The 23,138-nt window shown below is 36.4% G+C and overlaps 2 protein-coding genes and 1 non-coding gene across 3 annotated transcripts; 1 reads left to right on the top strand and 2 right to left on the bottom strand.

The window, feature by feature from the left end:
- Window positions 1-5,424: 5,424 nt before the first annotated feature.
- On the bottom strand, window positions 5,425-6,369 carry LOC133779421 (UDP-glycosyltransferase 71A15-like). Its single transcript, XM_062219384.1, has one exon. The coding sequence runs from the start codon at window positions 6,367-6,369 to the stop codon at window positions 5,425-5,427; it is 945 nt and encodes a 314-aa protein (XP_062075368.1).
- Window positions 6,370-9,306: 2,937 nt separating this feature from the next.
- On the bottom strand, window positions 9,307-9,413 carry LOC133781274 (small nucleolar RNA R71). The gene has a single exon (XR_009870057.1). It is a non-coding gene; the product is annotated as a small nucleolar RNA R71 (small nucleolar RNA).
- Window positions 9,414-10,501: 1,088 nt separating this feature from the next.
- Window positions 10,502-14,166, top strand: LOC133779420 (uncharacterized). The gene is made up of 6 exons (XM_062219383.1): window positions 10,502-10,676; window positions 11,138-11,607; window positions 11,779-12,504; window positions 12,670-13,154; window positions 13,446-13,699; window positions 13,862-14,166. The coding sequence occupies exons 1-6, from the start codon at window positions 10,502-10,504 to the stop codon at window positions 14,164-14,166; spliced, it is 2,415 nt and encodes an 804-aa protein (XP_062075367.1).
- The last annotated feature ends 8,972 nt before the right edge of the window (window positions 14,167-23,138 follow it).

Below are 23,138 nucleotides of genomic sequence, written 5' to 3'. Positions count from 1 at the left end.
TATTTAATATACTCTATAATCTTGAACTTTCTATTAATTATATGCTTGTCAAACAAGAATAGTCTAGACTCTTAATAGTGTAGATTAGTCTAGAAGTTGTATTTGTGAATCAAATACACTAGAAAAATCTAGAGCAAGTAATTCTAGCCACAAATGTAAAATGGGCTAGCCAATATAAATATATTGGTAGCAAAATGATGTAACTAAAAACAACAAATTACCAATAAAATTTTACTACTTTCTACTATTCTCTACTCTCTAAACCACAAACTTTACTTCTCCAAACTCAAATTCATTCACTTGTCTAGTCAACAACATCAACTACAATATCATAAAACCAACTCCAACCCAACCCCAAAACGGCATATATATATGCTCATATTCTCTTAAAATGTCTCCAACCAAACCCCATATTATACACCATTTAGTCGTGTGAAAACAGTGTCACGACTTATATGCTGTGCATTGTTCACACGGCAAAATATTTTTTTTCTTATTTTAATATATATATCATATCTATTTTTTAAACAGTTTTCGGCGCGACTTTTTTTTATGACCGTGTATATTGAAGCTATTTAGAGCATCCTGCAAATTTTCAGAAAATTCCGAATAGTTTACAGTACCGAAAAGTAGGTTCAAACATGTTGTTTTCCATGCGCATAAAAAAATTTAGTCACGGGTGCAACAACACGTTTGAACCTAGTTTTCAGTATTGTAAACTATTCAGAATTTTCTGAAAATTGGCAGGATGCTCTAAATAGCTACAATATACACGGTCATAAAAAAATCGCGTCGAAAACTGTTCAGGGGTTGTAAACACTGAGAGTCCTACCGGTAGGGCTTAAAGTGAAGCCCCTATAAGAGAATTCCCCTATATATATATGGAAGATTTTTCAATGGTTCCCATAAATGGGTACTAACAATTATGATGATGTGGCAACATCGTGACTTGGTATAGCAAGTCACCAACAAGTAAATATTTTATTAACATTAATTTCGAATTTAGTTATTATTTTTTTTGCCATAATTAATGTTGTTTCCAACTAATGAGAGACATTAGCTATATTTTAGAAATTGACATGCATTTGAAAAATGAAAAGTTTACAATATTATATTTTTATAATAAATGCATGTTTTTCATCAGGTAACCCTTCCAAAAATTTGAAAAAAATCAAATTTTATTTTTAGAAATATTAACTGTACGCCCTGATTTTCCCGCGGGCTGATTAGCAAGCCGAGCTGCAGACTAATCATGATTATCTCATGGATTCCCCTAAGACCGGAGCTTCTGTCGTTAGTTCGAGGAAGCCCCAAGGGCTCACCACCATTGTCCAAGACTGGAGGAGGCCCCCTGAAGGCCAAAGGTCGAGTCCAGTGTGCAGCTCGCGATACGAGCTGGGTATGGAGCTATGACTCTTTGAGAAGTCAACACACGCAAGGTAAACATGCATATATCAAGCATCACGTGTCTGATATCCCCCTGACTTCTCGGACACGCAGCAGGAACGTGCGTGTTCAGACACCCACGATTGGGTTGGGCCGTGCGGCCCATTACTTCCTTACCTATTGATTTGACCACACTTATGTGTCAGGTTTAGGAATTAATCATGAATGTCACAGAATTGATACGACAAGTAAGAAGGTCACGGGATGACCTCCCTACCAACTTCCAGGTGCCTTCTCCTATAAATATGGAGACCCTGGGAGTTGATAGGGGTTGGAAAAATAATCTCTTGTAAGAAATACTCTGTAACCAAATACTCAGTATAGATCAATAATATTGACTAGTGGAGTAGAAGGATTTTAACCTTCGAACCACTTAAAAACCGTGCCTTGAGTCACCTCTTTCACCATCTAAGATCATACATCTATTTCGGTTCACTTTAAGCACTAATCCATTTCTCTCCTTCTCTTAATTACCTGTGGGCGAAGAACCGCGTCAACATTAACTAACAACTATAAATATGAACCATTGATTTTAATCCAATAGTACACAAGACAAATTAAGAAATACTTCTAATAATTTTAAAAATTATTCCCGGTTCCGCCAAAGTAGTCATAATATTGAATATAATTTTGTGAAGGATTTTGAGATCGTTGATGTTCATCTTCAGCTCCTTCTCCTTATTCTTCTTTATATTGAGATCCTTGGAACTGCGATGCTCGATATTGAGATCCCTGATATTGAGATCCTTCTCCTTGTTCTCCATGTCCAGATGTTTGTGCTCTTGATCTGTAAATTTTTCTCTTTTCGCTTTGAATAAATTGGTGAAACTCTGGATTAGATATAGAATTCAAATCAGTAAATAAAATTTTATTCTCTTCTCTCATTCTAGCCACATCAACCTTATCCAATCATAGGAATTAACCAATCCAAAGATCAGTTGTGGGCAAGAGTTGACTCAGCGTATCACTCTGAACAGTTTAGTAGTCAACCTCGACCGAGAAGATCTTTGCAAACTCGAATGACGACCATTCTTGCGGCAATTTCAAAATTAAGGGGATGCGTTAAAAAAATTGAAAATAAAAATCAAGTGGTGCTTCACAAGAAGATGTTGTGAGTATATATTGTTATATTTTATTTTTAATTAGGCATCTCCAACCCATAACATCATATATGGTGTTGCACCAACACCAAAACTAAGGAATCTTAGCATTATATTTTTTTCCATTCCAACCACAACACCAAAAATTACACCAAAAAGTATATTCTTTATTAATATATATTTTTTTAATAAAATAGAATATTCTTTTTATTATTATATTCTTTTATCATTTATTTATCTAATTAATCCATTAAGTAAAAATGCTATTATTATGTACATGAAACTTGTTTCATAATATTAAAACTTGACAAATTATAATAACACATTACATTTTCCTATTTAAATATTACACTACTAAAATAAAATACATTCAATTAACTCTAAAACATAACATATCCTTGAAATATTAATTAAATTAAAATAATTTTTCGATAGTATATTCGTCCCACAAGTGTTCAATAAATGCATTTCGAAATGCAATGTGAGCATCCTTATCTTTGATTTTTCTATGTCGAGCCATAAATTCTTGAAATCAGCGATCGTCATTACCCACCATCTCAACTTCTGGATTTGGCACTTCAAGTCGTTCTTCAATGGATGCATTAACGTCGTGTTCATCTTTAATTATCATATTATGCATAATAATGCATGAAGTCATTATATCATGTAATATCTTCTTATTCCATAGACGTGCTGGTCTTGCCATAATGGAAAATCTTGATTGCAATACTCCAAACACACATTCTACATGCTTCTTGTTTTCGAGCAAATAATTGTTTCTTCGGGCCAAGTGACTCACGAATGGTTTGAACAATAGTAGATCATTTTGGATATATATCACCGACTAAATAATAACCCATATTATACTCTTTCCCTTTAATGACATATTTAGCGGGTGGAGAAATACCCGCAGCATGATCAACAAAAAGATGGGATGCCTCCAACACGTTAATATCATTGTTAGATCCAGGTAGACCAAAATATGCATGCCATATCCAAAGATCATAGTCAGCTACATCTTCAAGAATAATAGTCGGAGATCCATTACGACCAGCGTATTGTCCTCCCCAAGCCGTAGGACAGTTTTTCCATTTCCAACGCATACAATCTAAACTACCCAACATTCCTATAAAACCTCGACTTTCACCAATGTGTAGTAGCCTTGTAACATCATCAGCGTTAGGTGATCAGAGATAGTGGGTTCCAAAGACCTCGATAACAACACGGAAAAATCGTTTCAAACTTTCCAAAGCAATAGATTCTCCTATTTTGATGTACTCGTCGATAGCATCTTCTAGTACACCATATGCCAACATTCAAAATACGGTTGTTACTTTTTGTAGACCTGATAACCCGAGCTTACCGAGTCCATCTCTTCGTTGGATGAAGTAATTGTCATGCCTTTGTACAACATCATAAATACGAAGGAATAAAGCACGAGCCATTCAAAATATTCGGCGGAGCATCGAGGCAGAAAATCGAGGGTTCTCTGCAAAATAGTCGTTGAAGAGATTGTGATAAGCAATTCTCGGTCATGGTTGACTACAATATGACCAAGAATTGAGCCCCTTTGTGACCTTTCGTTATTTTGGTGTTGAGCGATGCAAAAATTGTTGTTAGTAGTAATTTGACATACCACTTGCTTTTCTAGATCATCATAATAATCACCATCATCATCTGAAGAAGAAGACGATGCCAAATAAGATGAACTACCATAATGAGAATTCATCTTTAATTTACATTGATTTGTATGTGTTGTTGGTCTACATGAAGCCAATGTTTTATAGTGTAGATATCCATTGTCTTCAGATTTCAAATTATTGAAGATAAGAAAAGATACCCGTAGCATTGTATTGTCACATTGTATTTTGTCTTGAGATGTCAAATTATTTTGTCTTAAGAAAAGATACTCGTAGCATTGTATTGTCACATCGTATTTTGTCTTCAGATTTCAAATTATTTGTCTTAAGAAAAGATACTCGTAGCATTGTATTATCACATCGTATTTTGTCTTCCGATTTCAAATTATTTTGTCTTAAGAAAAGATACACGTAGCATTGTATTGTCACAACGTATTTTGTCTTCAGATTTCAAATTATTTTGTCTTAAGAAAAGATACCCATAGCATTGTATTGTCACATCGTATTTTGTCTTCAAATTTCAAATTATTTTATCTTAAGAAAAGATACATGTAGTATTGTATTGTCACATCGTATTTGGTCTTCAGATGTCAAATTATTTTGTCTTTTACTCTTTTTCCAAATTATTGAAGATAAGAAATCTAACTTTTACATCCCTATATAATGACATATTTTTCACATAAGATGACCATATGTGGCCCATTCTTAAAGATTGTGAGAAATTTGATCATATGTGGTCCATTCTTAAAGATTGTGAGAAATTTACAAATGAAAATACCAATTCACCAGCTAGATTCCAACAACAAGGTCATAATTTCAATTCCCCCCAATCTTGTTCTTCTGACTTCGAATCACCAACATCGGCACCCACCGGTATGAGTTTATTTGATCTTAATATGAATGATGAAGAAGTTCCTATTAATTTATCTGAAAGATCTATCAATGTGAACAAAGCCAAAGGAAAACAAAAAAAATGATGAACAATTTAAAAAATTAATGGATCAAAGTCAGAAACTTGTTAACGTTACAGAAAAAATGTAACTTTGAAAGAAATGAACTTCTGAGACAACATTCTTACTCTAGCCACTCACTATTTTCTCTATCTCAAATAAAAACCATCATTTCATAATGCGAAAAAATGTCATTACTCATAAATTCATAATTAAGAATCCATATTTCATGAAAGCATAAATATTACTACAAAGCTCATTAGTAATTGAAAACTTAGAGCGAACAAATCATGGATGATTGTCAATCATGTAATTGATAAAACAGCTCATAAAAGAGTCAGTGGACCCACCCTTCAAAATTGTTGCTTTGCTCTTTTCACTCAACTCTTTTACCTTCTTTCTCATTTCATTATCAGGCTCCATCAACCTTCTTATCCCACTCTCGATCTCTTTGGCGCTCACAACCGTATCATCATTATCCTCGCCATAAAACTCACTCTTGTAGTCCAACTTAATCTCAACCGCTAATCCCAGCTCCTTCACCAACTCAAAAGCATTCAAATGCTGCTCTGCATGGAGTGGCCACGTGGCCATAGGTACTCCGAATCCAATACTTTCTAGCGTGGAGTTCCAACCACAATGTGACACGAACCCTCCAATTTTCGGGTGGGCTAGTACGTCCACTTGTGGGGTCCAACCTATTACCTTCCCTCTCTCAGCCGTCCGATCGAGAAACTCAGCAGGAAGAACGTGCCTTAAATAAGAGTAGTCTCGTGGTGACACATACTTCACTGTATTCTTATCTTTCGGTGCAGACTGACGTAGCGACCACAAGAATGTAACGCTGCTTTGTTCTAGCGCAGTCACAGTCTCTTTCAGTTGTTCCTCACGAAATCTTCCCATGCTCCCGAAACCCAGAAACACTACCGATGAACGAGGTTGATCATTCAACCACTTAATGATGTCAGCGAACTTGTCTGTCCTAGCTGATGACAAGTTTAATATTGGTCCCACTGGATAAACTGGTGGAGTTTTACCGTCGGAAAGAGAATAGAACGCATGAGTTTCGAGCTCAGTGAAGGAATTTACAAGTATGCCCTTCGCCTCTCGTGTCCTTCTAGTGTGATAAAATAGCAAAGAAGCCCAATCCTTGAACGTTTCCGGAACCGACTCAATGAAAGTTGGCACCACAAACTCAGCAATCAGATCGTCCATGAACTCAGTAGGATCCATGTCAAGACTCGAGCCCTAGGCCGTGGAAGATTTGTAATATCCATAACTTGGGTGGTCAAAGGTCAAACTTTGACCCTTGTTGGAAAATGGTATTTATAAATGATAATTTAATTTATTTTAAATAGTACTATAATTATAAGTTAAAATAATGGAATAACTCCTATAATTATATATAAAAATATTAGTGATAAAAGCATGACCATTTATCATTATACATAGAACAATAATATTCCCATAGTTATGTAATCACCAAACAGTTAAATTTAATAAGTCATAAATACCCAAAATAATACTTAGCATCCACCATTCCTCATCCCTAACTATTTCATAGCTCATTCAGATATACCAATCATTAGATTCGAAGTCGAATACATATAATGTTCAAAAGATAAGACAATGACACTAAATAGAAATAGGCTAAACACATTGGCTCCATCGATAATTCACATTTTCCACATTCGCGTCACTAGGCTCCTGGAATGGGAGAGATAGGGGTGAGCTTATAAAGCCTAGTAGGAAAGCGAATAATAACATAGGACCCAAAAGTTTAATACAACCCCTGCATGGTTAGCTTTGAAAATAAAACATACATCATCATGTATAAACCAAAATAGAGAGAAACCACAAATAATCATAAGAGCATAGCTACAAGTGCACATCACACCGTCCACGAAATCCCTAGTTCCTGTTACCCATCATAGAAAAACTAACATCCTAAACCGGGTAGCCGAACCTGATAACCACCACAAGGGGGAGGCTCAGAACACTTCCTGTATACAGATACTAGGTCTTTACACCTACAGGTGAGTGGACACAGAGACTAGGTCGTGAAAAACAACATGCACAAATCATGATCACTATGGCTCTCATCAGTACAACCAAATGCAGGTAAACATGAAAAGAAAGAAACATATTCCCTTTATATTTTAGAAAATTGGGTGATAAACGAGTTTTAGGCTTGTTTATGGTCTAGTTTTTAGGGTGTTTTTCGTTAGTTTAGGATTATTTTATTTCGGAATTATGCTTGTTTGTTCATGTTTCAGGTTTTCCATGCTAAATTGGTAAAAAGAGTGAAAATGAGTCAAAGTTGAACAAAATCGGGCTTTTCAGGATTGATATGTGCAATTTTGGGTGCTATTAATAGCGCTATAGTGCTATCAAGGGAGCGTTGTAGCACTAGGAAGGACTTTGACGCAAGATTGATTCTGGAAGTAGTGCCACAGCGCTACAAATGCAGCGCCACAGCGCTATCACAAACAGCCAAGCAGCGCTACAGCGCTAGTAAACAAATTCTTCATGTGTTTTGGCTCTGACTTTAGCGCTACAGCGCTGGTTACGCGTTTTTCAAATTTTAAACCACTTTTTGAAGGGCAATCTGGTCTTTTCACTTGGGAACCTTGGAAGACTAATTAAAGAGCATTATTCTGCGATAATGGGAGGACTCTCAGTTTTAAAAACCTTAGATAAAAAGAGGCTGTTGTAATTATTTTCTCTGTTTTTCATCTGAATTTTTAGCTTAATTTTATGAACAATCATTTGCAGTTTATTTTCATCATGGTATTTATGAACTAATTTCTTTTATCTAGGAATTAATGTAGTCCTGAGATTCTATTTAATTTTATTATGATTTTCTATTGATACTTGTTTTCTATTCTGATCTATATGATATGTATTTAATGCTAGTAAATACTTGATCACTATTTGCTTGATTTAATGGTTTTGATTCAAAATTCGAAAGATGAGAATTGAATATGCTATCATTGTATAGACATAGGGTGCATATTGGACGAAAGTACCTGTATGACTTATGTAGTAATTAGGTTTCCATGTTTAATGCCTTTTATATGTTCAAGTTTATCACAGAAATGTAGAAAACCTGCATATAGATTGAGATCTTATATCTTGAAAAAGAATAGGAATCGATTATATTAACCTGCTATTAGAATAGAAAGAAGAGATTTAAAATTGATTACTAAACTTAATGGAATGAACAGTTGATGAAATTAATTCCTAGGTTTTTTTTATTATTGATTTTTAAGTAGAGATTCATTGTTTTGTTTCCAGTTCTTTAATGTTGGTTCGTAGTTGATAGTATTTCTTTTATTTTTAATTGTTCACTTAAATTTTAATTAACCAAATAGAATTTGAAAATCAATTAGTGGTACTTGGGAGATAGTCTCTGTGGGACGATATCCGTTCTTCCGAAATTTACTACTTGACACGACTACGTATACTTGCGTACAGAAATTACAGATCAAGATTTTGGCACTGTTGTCGAGGACTTATATTCCAATATCACAGTTATTGTTATTTGTTCTAATTTGGTTATTTTATTTTATTTAGTTTCTGTTAACATTTATTTGGATCAAGGTTCTATTGTGTTTCAGGACTTGTTGGTATATGCGAAGCAATAGACAAAAGGAGATTATACCAATAGATCTGGAAATTGAAAGAACGTGTAGACAAAACTAGAAAACAAAGAGGAGATTGGATTTTACCATGGCTAAAAATTTGGGAAATGGTGCTAATAATGGTCAAGGGGCTGCAGAAATTCTAAGGGAGAAAGGACCAAGAACTCTTAGACATTATGTACTTCCTACTGTTACAGGAGTGCATTCATGCATCAGACCTCCAACCATTACTACAAACAATTTTTAGATTAAGCCAGCCATCCTTCAAATGGTCCAAACAACTGTTCAATTTGGAGGTATGCCAACGGAGGACCCCAATTTACACATAGCTAATTTTCTGGAGTTATGTGCAACGTTAAAGATGAATGGGGTGAGTGATGATGCTATAAGACTGAGGTTATTCCCATTTTCACTGAGGGATAGGGTGAAGAGTTGGCTGATATCTTTACAGGCGAATTCTATCACTACATGGGAGGAGTTAGCTCAGAAATTCCTTGCCAAATTTTTTCCTCCAGCAAAGGCTGCAAAGTTAAGGGGCGAGATTAATAATTTTTATCAGATGGATGGAGAGTCACTGTATGATTCTTGGGAGCGCTTTAAGGAGTTGTTAAGGAAGTGTCCACACCATGGAATAGAAAAGTGGATGTTGGTGCATAATTTTTACAATGGGTTGAATGGCACAACGAGAACAATTATAGATGCTGCAGCATGAGGTGCCTTTATGAGTAAGAGTGCTAATAAGGCATATGAGCTATTAGAGGAGATGGCGATGAATAATTACCAACGGCCAACTGAAAGGGGACAACCAAAGAAGGTGGCCAGAATGATGGAATTGGATGCTATATCCATGCTTACATCTCAAGTAGCGGCCTTGACAAAGCAACTATAAAAAGACTACACTCCCATCTCAAGCTGTGCAAGTTCAAAACCTTTGTGAAGTGTTTGGTACAACCCATTAACCCTACCAATGCCCTACTATAGATATGAACAACATGCCCATGGAAGAAGTACAAGCTATAGGAAATTACCAAAGACAACCCAATAACCCCAATTTCATGTCTTACACCCCAGCTTGGAAGAATCATCCTAATTTCTCCTGGTCTAACAATCAAAATACTTTACAACCTTATCCTCCACCTCAGCCACAATATCAACCTGCCCAAAATAGGCCACCATATCCACAACAATATGCACACCAAAACCCTCCACCTAGATATTATCAACCACAAAATAGACCACCTCACCCAATGCAAATGAAACCAGCTGAACCTCAACCTGATGTAATTAACCAATTCATGACTGAAAGCAGGGCGTCCATAAGAAGTTTGGAGACTCAAATAAGGCAATTGGCTACTTTAATGTCTAATAGAGCTCAAGGAAATTTGCCTAGCACTACAGAAGTTAATCCTAAAGAACAGTGCCAAGCTATTACTTTGAGGAGTGGAACGAGATATGAAGGGCCAACCAAGAATCAGTTAGAAGAAGAAGAAGGTCAGAAGGGAAATACACAAGGTAAAGAAGAAAAGAAGTTTAATGATGAAAAGGTTACTAAAGACCTTAAGAAAGAAGAGGAGACCCCACCTGTGAGTATTAAGCACCATGTTAGAATTCCATATCCACAAAGACTTTGTAAGCATAATTTAGATAAACAGTTTGCAAAGCTTTTAGAGGTGTTCAAGAAGCTACATATAAATATACCGTTCGCATAAGTATTAGAACAGATGCCTAGCTATGTAAAGTTTATGAAGGAGATTCTCTCTAATAAGAGAAAGATGGGTGACTGTGAAACAGTGGCGTTAACGGAAGAATGTAGTGCGATTTTGCAAAGGAAACTTCCTCAAAAGTTACGAGATCCTGAGAGTTTTACTATTCCATGCACGATTGGGGAGTTTGAATGTAAGCATGCACTTTGCGATTTTGGGCCAGTATTAATTTAATGCCTTTGTCAGTATTTCTTAGACTTGGTTTGGGTGAAGCTAGGCCAACCACGGTAACATTGCAGCTGGTTGATAGATTTATGAAGCATCCACATGGTATTATAGAAGATGTATTGGTAAAGGTGGATAAGTTTATATTTCTAACTGATTTTATAGTTCTTAATATGGATGAGGATGAAAATGTTCCTATTTTTTTGGGGAGACCATTTTTAGCAACTGGGCAAGCATTGATAGATGTTCAAAAAGGAGAGTTAAAGCTGAGAGTTCAAGGGGAAGAAGTAGTATTTAATGTGTTTAAGGCTATGACTTATCCTAAAGCAAGTGATAGTTGTTTCTCAGTTGATGTGGTAGAAGAAGTAGTAGGAAGAAAATAATTAATTGAGGTTCCTCTTGAATTAAGTCTTATAGTTGATGATGTAGATGGTGAGGAAAATGAAGAAGAGGTGAGTTATTTGAAGTGGATAAAATCATCTGAGCCATGGAACCATAAGAAATTTGAAGAATTGGGTGAGGGACCGGAAAGACCACTACCATCGATTCTGAAGCCACTTGTTTTAGGATTGAAAGTTTTACCAGACCATCTCTGTTATGCTTATCTTGGGGAAAAAGAGACTCTTCCGGTTATAGTTTCATCACTTTTTTCAGAAGTAGAGGAGGAGAAGTTGTTGGGGGTGTTGAGGGCTCATAAAACTACTATAGGGTGGACTCTGGCTGATATAAGAGGAACTAGCCCATTGAAAGTTATGCATAGAATTCTCATGGAAGACGATGCGAGACCGACTATTGATGCTCAACGAAGACTTAATTCGACAATGAAAGAAGTGGTGAGGAAGGAGATTTTGAAATGGTTAGATGCTGGAGTGATTTACCCTATTTCTGATAGTGCTTGGGTAAGTCCAGTACAAGTTGTACCCAAAAAGGGTGGTATGAATGTGGTGAAGAACGACACTAATGAACTGATTCCAACAAGGACTGTGACGGGTTAGAGGATATGTATAGATTATCGAAAGTTGAATAAGGCAACTAGGAAAGATCATTTTCCTTTGCCTTTTATTGATCAGGTGTTGGATAGGTTGGTGAGGCATAACTACTATTGTTTTCTAGATGGGTACTCAGGATATCATCAAATTGTAATTGCACCGGAGGATCAAGAGAAGACAACGTTTACATGTCCGTATGGGACTTTTGCTTTTAGAAGGATGCCATTCAGGTTATGTAATGCACCAGCCACGTTTCAATGGTGTATGATGGAAATATTTTCTGATATGGTTGAGAAGGGGATTGAGATTTTTATGGATGATTTTTCGGTTTATGGGCCCTCTTTTGACACGTGTTTGATAAATTTGGAGCTGGTTCTGAGGAGGTGTGAAGAGTCACATTTGGTGCTTAATTGGGAAAAGTGCCACTTTATGGTAAATGAAGGAATTGTATTGGGGCACAAGATTTCTAAGAAAGGCATTGAAGTGGATAGGGAAAAAATTTCGACGATAGAGAATTTGCCACCGCCGGTTTTAGTAAAAAGAGTACGGAGTTTCTTAGGTCATGCAGGATTTTATAGGAGGTTCATCAAAGATTTCTCCAAGGTTTCGAAGCCATTGTCCACTTTGTTAATGAATGGGGTTACGTTCGATTTTGATGAGAAGTGTCAACAAGCTTTTAGGATACTTAAGGAGAAATTGATCTCGGCACCTATAGTTGTTGCACCTCAATGGGATTTACCATTTGAACTGATGTGTGACGCTAGTGATTTTGCGGTTGGGGCAGTGTTGGGACAAAGAGTTGACAAGGTATTCAGAATGATTTATTATGCAAGTCGTACCTTGAATGATGCTCAAATAAATTACGCAACTACAGAAAAGGAGTTGTTGGCCATAATGTTTGTTTCTGATAAACTTAGGCCATACTTGATTGGGAATAAAGTGGTTGTTTACACAGATCATTCTGCGATAAAGAATCTTATGACCAAGAAAGATTCCAAGCCTCGTCTTATTCGGTGGATTTTGTTGTTACAAGAATTTGATGTGAAAATTAAGGATAAGAAAGGTACTGAGAATTTGGTGGCTGATCACTTGTCTAGATTGGAGATTGATGGAGATTCTCTTGATAAAGAAGTTCAGATTAATGATGCTTTTCCTGATGAGCAGTTGTTCGAAGTAAGTGTTTGCAAGGATGTTCCCTGGTTTGCAGACTATGTTAATTATTTGGCTGCTAAGGTTATACCTCCTGAGATGACAAGGCAACAACTAAAGAAATTTTATTCGGAGGTGAAGCGTTATTATTGGGAGGAGCCTATTCTGTATAAACATTGCCCTGATCAAGTTATTAGGAGATGTGTGCCCAAAGAGGAGATGTTGTCAATCTTGACTCACTGTCATAGTTTGCATTGCGGCGGTCATTTTGGAGGAACAAGAACAACAGCAAAAGTTTTGAAAAGTGGGTTTTACTGGCCTACATTATTTAAAGATGCTAACGATTTTGTCAAAAGTTGTGATCATTGTCAACGGACTGGGAATATATCAAGAAGAGATCAAATGCCAATGACTGGTATTTTGGAAGTTGAGTTGTTTGAAATAGATTTTATGGGACCTTTTCCATCATCGTATAATAATAAGTATATTTTTCTTGCAGTGGATTATGTTTCTAAATGGGTAGAAGCTGAAGCAACTCCTACTTGTGATGGGAAAGAGGTACTTAAATTTCTTCATAAAAATATCTTTACTCGATTCAGCACCCCCAAAGCAATTATTAGTGAACGGGGAAGTCATTTTTGCAATAAGTGGTTCACTGCTCTTTGTGCTCGCTATGGTGTTCATCATTCAAAGGCGTTATTCTATCACCCAATTGCAAATGGCCAAGCTGAAGTGTCAAATAGGGAAATAAAAGGTATCTTAGAAAAGACAGTAAATACATCAAGGAAGGATTGGTCGAAGAAGCTCGATGATTCACTTTGGGCTTATCGCACTGCATTCAAAACTCCGATTGGTATGTCACCATATCAATTGGTGTTTGGTAAGGCTTATCATTTACCGGTGGAACTGGAGCATAGAGCTTATTGGGCTGTAAAAAAGTTAAATATTGATCTCTTAATGGCAGGACAGAATAGGCTGATGGAGTTAAATGAGCTTGAAGAATTCTGAAATGAAGCTTATGAGAATGCAAGGAGTTATAAAGAGAAGTCGAAGGCCTTTCATGATAAGCGCATATTGAGGAAGGATTTTCAACCAGGAGATAAAGTCATGCTATTTAATTCCAAACTTAAACTTTTTCCTGGTAAATTGAAGTCAAGATGGTCAGGACCGTACACGGTAGTTGTGTCACTTCCTTATGGAGCAGTGCAAGTTCATAGTGAGAAGACGGGACATTTTAAGGTGAATGGTCAGAGGTTGAAGCATTATTTGGAGGGTCCAGTGGAAAAATGCAAGTCCGTGGTGATGTTGGAACCAATTTGATCTAAAAGTAAAAAGAGTCCAGCTAAAAGACGTTAAAGACAACTCTCTGAGGAGGCATTCCTCAATTTATTTTTATTTTTCTTTTACATTTTAAAAGCATTTTATGATTTTTGTTTTTATTTGGTTTGGAACAATGTTTAGGGAATTTGTTTTAGTTTTTATTTTTATTTTTATTTTTATGTATTGAATGAACTGTGAAAACCGTGAAAAAACGCAAGAGTTTTCAAGAAAGAGGTTGGAAAATATTGATTTGTGATGCAACAGCGTTACAACACTAAGAAGAGGGCACTATGGTGCTAATCTCATAACCGAAAAGGCATTTTGAACGGTCATTAGCACTACATCGCTGTATTAGTAGCGCTACATCGCTATCTCCAGAGAGGAAATGGGGATTATGAAGTGGCATTAGCGCTACAACGCTGGTCTTGTAGCACTATAGCGCTCTTTCCAGAGAAGAATAGCCCAGAAACCCTTAATAGCGCTACAGCGCTGCATATGTAGCTTATTACCCATAAAATTTCACCATACATTCTCCCCTTTTCCTTCATTTTGTCTTCTATCTTAGCCCTTTTATCCTTTACTTAATTTCTTTCTTCTCAAACCCATTCCAATTTCCCAATTCACTTTTGAAACCCTAGAAATTCAGAGTTTTAATTTCTTGATGAAGATCAAAATTTTCAAGGGGCTATATACTCATTCAGGCACAAGGGGGTCCATTTCAAGGGTTAGTAAGTGTTTCCATTCCCTCTTATTCTCAAATTTTTTATGCATTTGGGATTGGATTGCATTATTAATTGTTGTTGGTAGATTGATTTTTGGGCTGTGATTTGGAGCATTTGGTTATTGTGTTTGTGAGATTGAATATATCAAGTGGTTGTGCAGAGGAAAAGTGTTTAATTTAAGGGGAGGTGCTGTCAAATTTTTTATTTTGGGTTGGTGAGAGTGTGGATAATGGCTCCAAAGAATAGAGCGGGTAGGAATAAGGATAAAGGGAAAGGTCAAGCGTCTGCTTCTCAACCAAGGGATGATAATGGGGAGCAAGAGTATGATGAAACTAGGTTTATAAATTTTCAGGCTCAAGAGCGTTATGAGAACTTTGTTAGAAAGCCCTTAATTCCTGAGCGTGAGGTGGACTATCAGTCTGACCATTTTAATCATCAGACTTTTGAGTTAGTTAGAGAAAATCTTGTGGCTAGGATGTGAGAAAATTTTGTAACAAAATTGGCGCAGGAAAACGTATCATTGGTGTATGAGTTTTATGCCAATTTAAGAAATAAACACAATGATAAAGTTTTTTTTTTAGGTAAGCGAGTGCCTTTTACTGCAGAGGCCATTAATAAGGTGTTTAAGGTCCCGCACATAAAACAGGAGGAGGAGGAATGCACTAAAATTTTGAAGGGATACATAGATTATATTATTGTGGCTGACAAATTATGTTTTGAAGGTGCTCCTTGGACCTTATCTGGCTCTTTACCTAAAAGTATAGCGTCTTGTCAGCTGAATGTTGAAGCCAGATTTTGGGCTTTCTTTGTTTGTGCTCGATTCATGCCAGTAAGTCATGTGTCTGACATGACTAAGGATCGAGTACTTCTGATGTATGCTTTGATGACAGGGATGACTATTAATATGGGTTCATGGATTAAGGAAAACATTGAGTTCATTGAAAAGGGCCATACCACTAGAGGTTTGGGCCATGGATCTGTCATCACCATGTTATTTTATAAGGCTGGAGTTCCGGAGTTTGTGACTAATATTTATCAGTCGTTGCAACAGCCTTTATCGATTATTCTGATGAAAGATTATCCCGAGCCTGTTTTATATGTGCCGCAAGCTAGGAAAAAGGGTAAGCGTCGTGTTGAAACTGAGGTGGAAGAAGAGGTTGATCCAGTGATCAGTGCATGCAGCATGTCAGTGATAAGTTGGATTATCTTATCCAACAAAATCAATATATGGTTCAACAACAACACATGATGAATCAGTATATGGGCCAACGGTATGAATATGAGGTGAATCATGTGGCTCGTTTAAACAATCTGGTGAGTCGGTGGTCTTTAAATGAATCGAATCAAACTTATTTTGCTCCACCACCACCATATGCGCCGTATTCTCCATTCTACTCTCCGCCTCCGCATCCGTCATTTGTTGATTTTCCAAGGCCTCAGCCTCCGCAGTCTCAACCTTTCGAGGGACCTTCATCTCAGCTGCCACCACCGCCATACTGACGTGGCTGTCAGGTAAGTCTCTGTTCTATTTCTTTATGTACTTAACATTGGGGACAATGTTCGGTTTTAAGTTTGGGGGAGGGGTTTATTTTTGGTGTTTTTTTATGCGATTTTTTTGTTTGTTTGTTTTTTTTATTTTAATTAGTTGTTCGTTTTGAGTCATGTTTTAGAGTATAAATTAAGTTGATAATAATTGCCATTTAAATATGATTGACTGTTTTGTAGTATAATCCAAAGGAAAAATTGATGTGCTTCTAAAAATAATCTGTGTGCTTGGTTAGATTACTTTGTTTTTCACTGTGATTTGTTGACATTAGAGATCTATTACTCATACATTGCAAATGTTATACTTGAGTTATTTTATGCATACCAAATTTGGATTATAGATTGAAAAGTTTGAAAAAATTCTAGAACCTGCTTGCTTACTATTTGAGATGAAATTTGAAACAATGCACATTTAGGAAAGTGATATAGGCAATTTTTGGACTGGTTGTGCCTTTCAAGCTAACCCTATTAAATTTTATCCTTAGTCAACCCTTTTGAGCCTTATAACCATTTTCTTGATAAACACATTCTTTTGAGCCTAACTGTAAAAGGAAATACCATTTACTTTTTTTGACCCATACCATGAGCATGAAAATTATTATATGAGGGGAGTGAATGTGTAATGGGATGTTTGTATTATGTGTTATTCACAAAATTACTATTGATTGAGAAAGAAAAAAAAATAAAGAAAAGGAAAAGAAAGTGAAAAATGATTATGCTCCCAAACAATTATTTATTGAAAAATCAAAGTTTGGGGGAGTTTATTGAAATATATATATATATATATTATCAATCATTGCACAGAAATAGGGGTAACAAGGGATGAGTGGTGTGAAATTGTTGGGAAAGCTTGTTTGGTGGAATGCTTGTGGTATGATTAAGCCTAAAATTGTATCTTTATCTACCTATACCTAAGCCTTCTATTACAACCCTTATAAAGTCTTATTGATTCCTATTTGTGCATTTGTTTATATTAATGGAGAATAGTAAGTAATGTCGACATATGGACTATTTGAGTTTGTGGTTAGTTGGTGAGAATTTGATGTGCATAAAGTGGTTCAATTATTTTATTTGCGAGTTATGAGTAAATGAGCTTTGGTGTTGATAGATTGTAGTGAAAGGGTGAAGTGATTGAGACTGGAAATCTAGATTAATGTTTTAAATAACATGATTGTTTTTCCTGCGAATTATATATGCATAACAGTCTTGAGTGTTTGAATTGGTTAGTTATGTCAATTTGGTTTGTTAGGTTTGAGTCTAGTTAGATTATTTGCTCTAGGGTGAGGAAATGTTTAGTTTGGGGGAGTTTGATAAACGAGTTTTAGGCTCGTTTATGGTCTAGTTTTTAGGGTGTTTGTCGTTAGTATAGGATTATTTTATTTCAGAATTATGCTTGTTTGTTCATGTTTCAGGTTTTCCATGCAAAATTGGTAAAAAGAGTGAAAAGGAGTGAAAGTGGAACAAAATCGGGTTTTTCAGGTTTGATATGTTCAATTTTGGGTGCTGTTAATAGCGCTATAGCGCTATCAAGGGAGCGTCGTAGCGCTAGGAAGGACTTTGACGCAAGATTGATTCTAGAAGTAGTGCCACAGCGCTACAAATGCAGCGCCACAGCGCTATCACGAACAGCCAAGCAGCGCTACAGCACTAGTAAACAAATTCTTCATGTGTTTTGGCTCTGACTTTAGCGCTACAAATACAGCGCTGGTTATGCGTTTTTCAGATTTTAAACCACTTTTTGAAGGGCAATCTGGTCTTTTCACTTGGGAGCCTTAGAAGACTATTTAAAGAGCATTATTCTGCGATTATGGGAGGACTCTCAGTTTTAAAAACCTTAGATAAAAAGAGGCTGCTGTAATTATTTTCTCTGTTTTTCATCTGAATTTTTAGGTTAATTTTATGAACAATTATTTGCAGTTTATTTTCATCATGGTATTTATGAACTAATTTCTTTTATCTAGGAATTAATGTAGTCACTGAGATTCTATTTAATTTTATTATGATTTTCTATTGATACTTCTTTTCTATTCTAATCTATATGATGTGTGTTTAATGCTAGTAAATACTTTATCACTATTTGCTTGATTTAATGGTTTTGATTCAAAATTCGAAAGATGAGAATTGAATATGCTATCATTGTATAGACATAGGGTGCATATTTGACAAAAGTACCTGTATGTCTTATATAGTAATTAGGTTTCCATGTTTAATGCCTTTTATATGTTCAAGTTTATCGCAAAAATATAGAAAACCTGCATATAGATTGAGATCTTATATCTTGAAAAAGAATAGGAATCGATTATATTAACCTGCTATTAGAATAGAAAGAAGAGATTTAAAATTGATTATTAAACTTAATAGAATGAACAATTGATGAAATTAATTCCTAGGTTTTTTTTATTATTGATTTTTAAGTAGAGATTCATTGTTTGTTTCCAGTTCTTTAATTTTGGTTCGTAGTTTATATTATTTTGTTTTATTTTTAATTGTTCACTTCAATTTTAATTAACCAAATAGAATTTGAAAATCAATTAGTGGTACTTGGGAGATAGTCTCTGTGGGACGATATCCGTTCTTCTGGAATTTACTACTTGACACAACTACGTATACTTGCGTACAGAAATTACAGATCATTGGGCATCATAACAACTGCATTTGAATAAAACCCAAAAATCATAACCTACGTAAATAAGTGAAAAAATATATATTTGGCACTCAATGCCCTCAGAACAGATCAGAAAACATGCATATTAAGTTTTCAATTTTTCAAACATTTTATATATATCAAAACTGAAATATGTTTAATGCAATTCAATACAAGTAAAATAAGTCCAATAGTCAAGTTGAGTCCCTACCTCCTTAGAATTTTCAATCCGAGCCCAAAGTGACGCTCTTAAGCTTAACGATGATCCTAGAGTGATTTAGTCTGATTTTAATATCACTTTTTTCCTACGTGCATCAAATGAGAAAAAGATTATCATCATTGCATTCCTTATTCAAAATCCTGTCCAATGACATATAATATGACTATATTTAAAATTTCAAGTTCTAGAACCTCACCCAAGCGGTGCACAATAGCAGTTGGTGGCGGCGGCAGTCAGCGGTTTACTGGAAATGTTGATGAATATATGCATGGCATATATCAAAATGATCCCCTCGATTAGTACAACACAAATATGCAACTCATTAGTCCAAACAACCGCCGATGTTGCCGGAAAAATGCTTCCAAAGGGCGGAGGTACCCAAAATATCGTCGGAGAAAAACAGCGAGTTGACCGGAATGGCTTAGTGGGTTTTGTTCCTCTCTTCACGCTGGTTCCAAGGGTATCAACCACTCATTGAGAGGTGGTCGGAGTTGGTTGGAAAACACAGTCAAAGTTGACGGACCAAAACTTTGACTGGCGATTCCGAACGAATGACGACGAGTTGGGCAGTGCCGCTTGGCAGTTGAGGTCGCCGAAGCAAGGCGAAACCGATGAGCTACCGTGCGTCGAAAGTGGTGGGAAATGGTGGTTGGGTCTGGTGCCTTGCCATGGTTTGCCGAGAAGAAGAAGAAGAAGAAGAAGAAGAGAAGAGTGTCGGGGAGAGAGAAAGAAAAAGAGAAGAAAAATCTGAATATTAATAAAAATATAAGTGGGTCCCACCCCTTATATATAATCTAATTTTTTTTTCCTCTTTCTCTTTTTGACTTTTAAACCTGAAAAAGTCTTCAGGTTTTACATTCCTCCCTCCGTAAAGAAATTTTTTCCCGAAATTTTCAAAGTACAACCTCAAGCTGAAAATTAAACAAATGACCATACTTCTCATACATCTCCAACTCTAACCCCCAAGTAGCCTCGTCTTCTCTATTGTTCCACCATAAGACCTTGACTACAGAAATCTCTGTATTCTTAGCACCTTTAACTCTCTCGCCAGGATTCTGATATGTTGTTCTTCATATGTCACACCCTCTTGAAGAGGGATAGCCTGATACGCAATGACGTGCGACAGGTCTGGAGTATACTTACTCAGCATCAACACATGGAACACATTGTGAACATGCCCCTACCGTCATGGTAAGTTCAATCGATAAGAAACCTCCCCAACCCTCTCGATAACCTCGAAAGGTGCAATATACCTCAAGGCTAGCTTACCCTTCACTCTAATCTTATCACACCACGCAAGGGAGTATTTTCAAGAAGATATAGTCACCAACCTCAAACTCAACTTCTCGTCGATGGAGATCGATATAACTCTTCTGATGACTTTGAACAACCTTATCTCTCTCTTGGATATCTTTGATCTTCTCAATGGTACTAGCAATAATTTGAGGTCCAATTGTGACATGCTAATCTGGTTCTGCCCAACACAAAGGTGATCTATATGGTCTCCCATATAAGGCCTTATAAGGAGGCATGCCTATACTGGCCTGGTAGCTATTATTATAAATGAATTCCACCAATGACAAGTGTTCTCCCCAGCTACCCCAAAAATCCAAAATACAAGAACGAAGCATGTCCTCCAAAGTTTGGATAGTCCTCTCAGACTATCCATCTATTTGAGGGGGGTGAGCGGTGCTCAAGTTAAGTTCAGTTCCTAAAGCTTTTTGCAAGGCTCGCCAAAACCTTGATGTAAATCGAGGATCACAATCAGAAACAATGCTAGAAGGAACCCATACAGTCGAAGTATATTACTCACATAAAGTCGAGCTAGTCTAGAAACCTTAAAATCTTTCCTAACTGGAATGAAATGAGCAGATTTGGTCAAACGATCGACAATCACCTGGAAAGTGTCATGCTTTAATGGTGTTAATGGTAATCCCGTCACGAAGTCCATCGTGATCTTGTCTCACTTCCATTTTGGTATAGGTAAAGGTTGAAGTAACCCTGAAGGTCTCTGTTGCTCAGCTTTAACCTGCTGGCAAACCATACACTTAGCTACAAAGTTAGCCACATCTCTCTTCATACATTCCCACCAGTATTGTCTTTTCAAGTCTTGGTACATCTTTGTGCTTCCAGGATGTACAACAAATTTAGACCTATGAGCCTCGATCATAACAGACTCTCTAAGATCAAGGATATTTGCAACGATCAATCTTATGTTATGGTATAAGAATCCTTCAGCTTTTACTGTCCATCCATCTAATTGCTCACCGTTTCGGATTTGATTCCAGATAAGTCGCAATTTCTCATCTTGCCACTGACATTGCTTAACTTGATGAAAAACACTACGTTTGAAACACTAACAATCTATTTTCCTTCCTAGTAATCTAATTCATAATCACCCACCATGATCGTTCTTTTCCAATCCTTAAGAGCCAACACAAGCCAAAGTGCCATGAGGTTTTCTACTTAATGCATCAGTGACCACATTTTCTTTTCCAGGATGATATTGCAAAGTGAAATCATAATCTTCCATGTACTCGACTCATCTTCTTTGCCTCAAATTCAAGTCTCTTTGAGTAAAGAGATATTTTAAACTTTCATGATCATAATATAATTCAAACTTTCCCCCATATAAGTAACATCTCCAAATTTTCTAGGCAAAAATCACTGTTGTAAGTTCTAAGTCTTGTGTAGGATAGTTCTTCTCATGTGGCTTCAATTGGCATGAAGCATAGGCAACAACCTTGCCATTTGGCATGAGAACTCCACCTAAACCAGTACCAGAAGCATTAGTGAATACCACATACGGTTCATCACTATTAGGCACAACGAGAATAGTCGCCATGGTCAATCTTGGCTTAAGTTCTCTGAAAGCTTCTTCGCAACTATCATCACACGCGAACTTTAAATCCTTTCTTGTTAGCATTGTCAAAGGCATAGCAATTCGAGAAAAATTCTCCACAAAGCGATGATAGTAACTTGCTAACCCAAGAAACTTCGAACCCTAGTAACGCTCTTTGGTCTTTCCCACTGCAAGAAAGAATCTATCTTTGCAGGATCCATAGTAATGCCTTCTTGAGATATTACATGCCCTAAGAATTTGACCTTGGTCATCCAGAAATCACATTTCTCTTTCTTAGCATATATGCTCTCTCAAAGTTTGCAACACAATTGTTAAATGTTCCGTATGGTCCTCAAGTGTCTTGGAATACACCAAAATGTCATCAATATAAACAACCACAAACTTATCCAAATAGGGTCTAAAGATTCTATTCATAAGGTCCATAAATGTTGCAGGTGCATTCATCAATCCAAATGGTATCACCAAAAACTCAAGGTGTCCATAACATGTTCTGAAAGCAGTTTTAGAAATATCCTCTTCCTTAATCCTCAATTGATGATAGCCTGACCTTAAGTCAATCTTGGAAAAATACTTTGAACCTATGAGCTGATCAAACAACCCATACATCATTGGCAAATGATACTTGTTCTTAATTGTCATCTGATTCAATTTCTTATAATTGACGCACAATCGCAAGGATCCATCAGCTTTCTTGGCAAACAAAAATGGAGTTCCCCATGGGGAAGTACTATTCCTGATGTACCTTTATCCATTATCTCACCCAATTGCTTTTTCAATTCTGCCAACCTCTGCAGGTGGCAGGCAATAAGGTGCAATACAAACTAGTTGAGTCCCAGGAATCAAATCAATGCAAAACTCGATCTCTCTATCAGGTGGTAGTCCTTGAAAATCCTCAGGAAACATATCTGGAAAGCCACTAACCACTGACATCCAAGGAAACTTGTCTAGAGGCCTAGACTCATCCTCAATTGCAAATAG

This window comes from Humulus lupulus, chromosome 5 (assembly GCF_963169125.1).
Source record: "Humulus lupulus chromosome 5, drHumLupu1.1, whole genome shotgun sequence".
NCBI lineage: Eukaryota > Viridiplantae > Streptophyta > Magnoliopsida > Rosales > Cannabaceae > Humulus > Humulus lupulus.
Note: the sequence above shows the minus strand (reverse complement) of the source record. Positions and strands in the feature narration are given on the sequence as shown.

Coding starts and splice junctions, on each gene's coding strand:
- LOC133779421 (XM_062219384.1), bottom strand. CDS start 6,369: ATGGATCCTACTGAGTTCATGGACGATCTGATTGCTGAGTTTGTGGTG.
- LOC133779420 (XM_062219383.1), top strand. CDS start 10,502: ATGCCTAGCTATGTAAAGTTTATGAAGGAGATTCTCTCTAATAAGAGA. Junction 11,608..11,778: donor CTATTTCTGATAGTGCTTGG/GTAAGTCCAGTA, acceptor TTTATTGATCAG/GTGTTGGATAGGTTGGTGAG. Junction 12,505..12,669: donor TGGGACAAAGAGTTGACAAG/GTATTCAGAATG, acceptor TCTGCGATAAAG/AATCTTATGACCAAGAAAGA.